We start from the raw sequence: 1,781 nt of genomic DNA on the forward strand, positions 1-1,781 counted from the left end.
TATTTTTCGCAGCGCCCAGAGATCGCAATTTTTAAAAAATTCCATGAAATAACGAAATGAATGGAATTCGCTCCGAAATGGAGGAATTGGGGGCGCGTTTCCTGCCCTTCCCTTTCCCGGCTTTTTTTCCCGGAGTTAAAAAGTGGAACTGGACCAATCCGGGGGGGTTTCAGCCCAAAACCCGGCGGGAAAAGGGGATTCGGGGCTCGGGAATTTGGGATGGGGGAAGGTGACGCCTCCCGGGTCCCCCCCAGCTCTTGGCCGCCGCCGCCCTCCTGGTCCTTGGCACGGGAATTCCGGGAATTCCGGGAATTGCGGCGGTGCCAGCCCCGGGAAGGAGCCCCGCGGAGCGCCCCGGTGAGTCCCGGGATGGAGCCCGATCCCACAATGTCCCAGTATATCCCAGTCCCTCCCAGTCCTCTCCCACTGACACCACTTTCCCTCCCAGTGCACCCCAATTCCCTCCCAGTCTCTCCCAGTCCCATCTCAGTCTCTCCCAGTCCACTCCCAGTGCATCCCAAACCTCTCCCGGTCCATCCCAGTCCCCCCCGCCCAGTTCATCCCAGCCCTCTCCCAGTACATCCCAATCCCGTCCTGGTATATCCCAGTCCCCTCCTGGTCCATCCCAGTATATCCCAGTCCCCTCCCAGTATATCCCAGTCCCCTCCTGGTGCATCCCAGTATATCCCAGTGCCATCCCAGTATATCCCAATCCCCTCCCAGTCTCTCCCAGTCTATCCCAATCCCTTTCCAATCCCATCCCAGTATATCCCAATCCCCTTCTAGTCCATCCCAGTCCATCCCAGTATATGCCAATCTCCTCCCAGTCCCATCCCAGTCCATCCCAGTATATCCCAGTGCCTTCCCACCATATCCCAATCCCCTCCCAGTCCCATCCCAGTCCATCCCAGTCTATCCCAATCCCCTTCCAGTCCCATCCCAGTCCATCCCAGTATATCCCAATCTCCTCCCAGTCCATCCCAGTATATCCCAATCCCCTTCCAGTCCCATCCCAGTCTCTCCCAGTATATCCCAATCTCCTCCCAGTCCCATCCCAGTCCATCCCAGTGCCTTCCCAGTATATCCCAATCCCCTTCCAGTCCATCCCAGTCTCTCCCACTAAATCCCCTTCCAGTTCCCTCTCAGTCCATCCCAGTATATCCCAATCCCCTTCCAGTCCCATCCCAGTATATCCCAATCCCCTCCCAGTCCATCCCAGTCCCAGCCCCCGACCCACGGACCCCCCTCAGTTTCCCCAAACCCCACAACTCCTCGTTCCAGCTCCCGCCCGGCTCCCTCCGCGCCAGAAGCGCTCCCAGGACGCTCCATCCTCGCTCCAGTGGGTGCCTTTCCAGGGCCAGCTCCCCGCCGACGCCGTCTCCAACTGGAACCGCCATTCCGGCCGCCTGGAATACGTCTGCTCCACCCGGGCTCACAAGTGCAACCTCGGCGCCTACGACCCGGAGCGGGGCCCCTTCTGCTTCTCCCCGTGGCTGGAACAGGAGGAGAGACACTCCAAATTCCACATCCTGGTCAACCCCGGCGGCTTCGAGGCGCTGGATTGGGTGGACACGTCCTTCGGCAGCACCCCCGAGGGGGCCGTGGAGGGCTGTCCCCTCACCGACCTCTTCGTGGGCCGGAGCGAGGACGGGCTGGGAAAAGCCTCCAAGGAGCAGCAGGCGCTGTTCGTGGCCGTGCAAGGCGAGGAGATTTGGTACAAGTGGTACCAGATCCTGGTGGTCCGGCAGGGCCCGGCCGACGTCTCCCTCGCCACACGGGCC

The 1,781-nt window shown here is 60.9% G+C and overlaps 1 protein-coding gene across 1 annotated transcript in view; it reads left to right on the forward strand.

Annotated features, from left to right (window-relative positions):
• Window positions 1-1,781, forward strand: part of LOC103613803 (natterin-3) — a 3,800-nt gene that overhangs the window by 1,288 nt on the left and 731 nt on the right. Inside the window, exons 3-4 of the mRNA XM_017731604.1 lie at window positions 255-357; window positions 1,282-1,778. Coding sequence (XP_017587093.1) covers window positions 255-357; window positions 1,282-1,778 — 600 coding nt within the window. The remainder of the gene's footprint in view (window positions 1-254; window positions 358-1,281; window positions 1,779-1,781) is intronic.

The sequence above is a fragment of the Corvus brachyrhynchos genome, unplaced genomic scaffold, assembly GCF_000691975.1.
Source record: "Corvus brachyrhynchos isolate BGI_N302 unplaced genomic scaffold, ASM69197v1 scaffold344, whole genome shotgun sequence".
Classification (NCBI taxonomy): domain Eukaryota; kingdom Metazoa; phylum Chordata; class Aves; order Passeriformes; family Corvidae; genus Corvus; species Corvus brachyrhynchos.